Source organism: Belonocnema kinseyi, chromosome 7 (assembly GCF_010883055.1).
Source record: "Belonocnema kinseyi isolate 2016_QV_RU_SX_M_011 chromosome 7, B_treatae_v1, whole genome shotgun sequence".
NCBI lineage: Eukaryota > Metazoa > Arthropoda > Insecta > Hymenoptera > Cynipidae > Belonocnema > Belonocnema kinseyi.
In genome coordinates, this window is record NC_046663.1 from 2,070,784 (window position 1) to 2,072,399 (window position 1,616).

The window sequence follows — 1,616 nt, forward strand, 5'->3', positions numbered from 1 at the left end:
TAAAAATTCATTTCTTTTGTTGAACATTCACGATTTTAGTTGGAAATTGAAATATTTGGTCGAAAATGTAAGTATTTTTTTAAAAATTTAACTATTTTATTTAAAAAGTCATATTTTTGTGGTCAAAAATTAACATCTTCCTGGAACATTCGTCTTTTTGGATATAATATTTGTGCTTCTGCAATAAAAATTAAACTGTCTTATAAAAAATTCGTCTTCTTGGCTTGAAAATTCAAATCTTTAGTTTGAAATGCAACTATATTGTTAAAAATTAGTCCTTTTCGCTAGAAAATTCAACTATTTGATTCAAAATTCATCGTTTTGGGGTCAAAATTAAGTGATTTCGTTAAAAAGTAATTTTATTCCAAAATTTAACAGTTTTGTTGAAAATTCATCTTTTTTAATAGAAGATTCGTCTCTCTGGATTTAAAATTGATATTTCAGTAAGAAAATTCAAATCTCGTCTAAAAAACTTGTCGTTTTGGATTAAAGATTCAACTATTTGTTTTTAAAATTTGAAATTATTTAAAAAATTGTTTGTAAATTCAATAATTTTCCAAAAATTGTGACTTAGTTTTTGAACGGCCCCTAAATCTAAAATCAAAATAATCCTGAAATTAATGAATAGATTAAAATTGTTTGTACAATAAATTAATGACAATTGATTGCATCTTTATATTTTGTTTATGGCCAGGAATTTCCCAATTGGCCGTCGTTGTGAACAAGCTCGATACGGTCGAATGGTCGAAAGAAAGATTTAACGAAATCGTCAACAAAATGAGTATTTTCCTGAAACAAGTAGGTTTCAGGGAAGCAGTCACTTTCGTTCCATGCAGTGGATTGTCGGGAGAAAATATCGTCTCGAAACCAAAAGAAGTTCTGGCAAATTGGTAAATTCTTTTGATTCGATAATTTTTCTTAATTAAAAAAAAAAAAAAAAAAAAAAAAAAAAAATGAGTTTGCTAAAATTGATATTTATTTAAGGTATAATGGGCCCACATTGGTCGATATTATAGACAAGTTTAAGTGTCCGGAGCGGCCGATCGACAAGCCTCTTCGATTTTCCGTCAACGACATTTTCAAAGGCACAGGCTCTGGATTCCACGTTTTCGGTCACGTGGAGACTGGACTGGTTGCTGTGGGCAAAAAAATTTTGATCCTGCCGCGAAACGAAGTGGCACATGTTAAAGGTTCGTTGTTTAGAATTTAAATATCTAAAATATATAAATATCTCGCGTCTCCGCCGCTGCCACCTTTTCAGAAATCGAAATATAAATTATAAATATAAGATAGCATTCAATTATCGAGTTAAAATGTATTTTTTGTTAGATGAAAATTATATTTTTGTTAAAAAATTTAATTTATATGTAAAATATAAATATGAATATAAAATATAAAAATTATAAACATAAAATATACATGTAAAATAGCATTCAATTCGAGTGTTAAAAAATTGATTTTTTGTTAGTTGAAAATTAATATTATTGTTTAAAAAATGAAATTTAAATATAAAGTATAAATATAAAAATGATAAAACATAAATATAAAATTTGAAATATAAATATGAATATAAAATATAAAATAAATATGAATATAAAAATATAAAATATAAAAAT

At 25.9% G+C, this 1,616-nt stretch overlaps 1 protein-coding gene across 1 annotated transcript; it reads left to right on the plus strand.

The window, feature by feature from the left end:
* Positions 1 to 654: 654 nt before the first annotated feature.
* LOC117175895 (HBS1-like protein) lies at positions 655 to 1,295 on the plus strand. The gene is made up of 2 exons (XM_033365719.1): positions 655 to 890; positions 985 to 1,295. The coding sequence occupies exons 1-2, from the start codon at positions 655 to 657 to the stop codon at positions 1,208 to 1,210; spliced, it is 462 nt and encodes a 153-aa protein (XP_033221610.1). The 3' UTR covers positions 1,211 to 1,295.
* Positions 1,296 to 1,616: the final 321 nt, after the last annotated feature.

Coding starts and splice junctions, on each gene's coding strand:
- LOC117175895 (XM_033365719.1), top strand. CDS start 655: ATGACAATTGATTGCATCTTTATATTTTGTTTATGGCCAGGAATTTCC. Junction 891..984: donor AAAGAAGTTCTGGCAAATTG/GTAAATTCTTTT, acceptor TATTTATTTAAG/GTATAATGGGCCCACATTGG.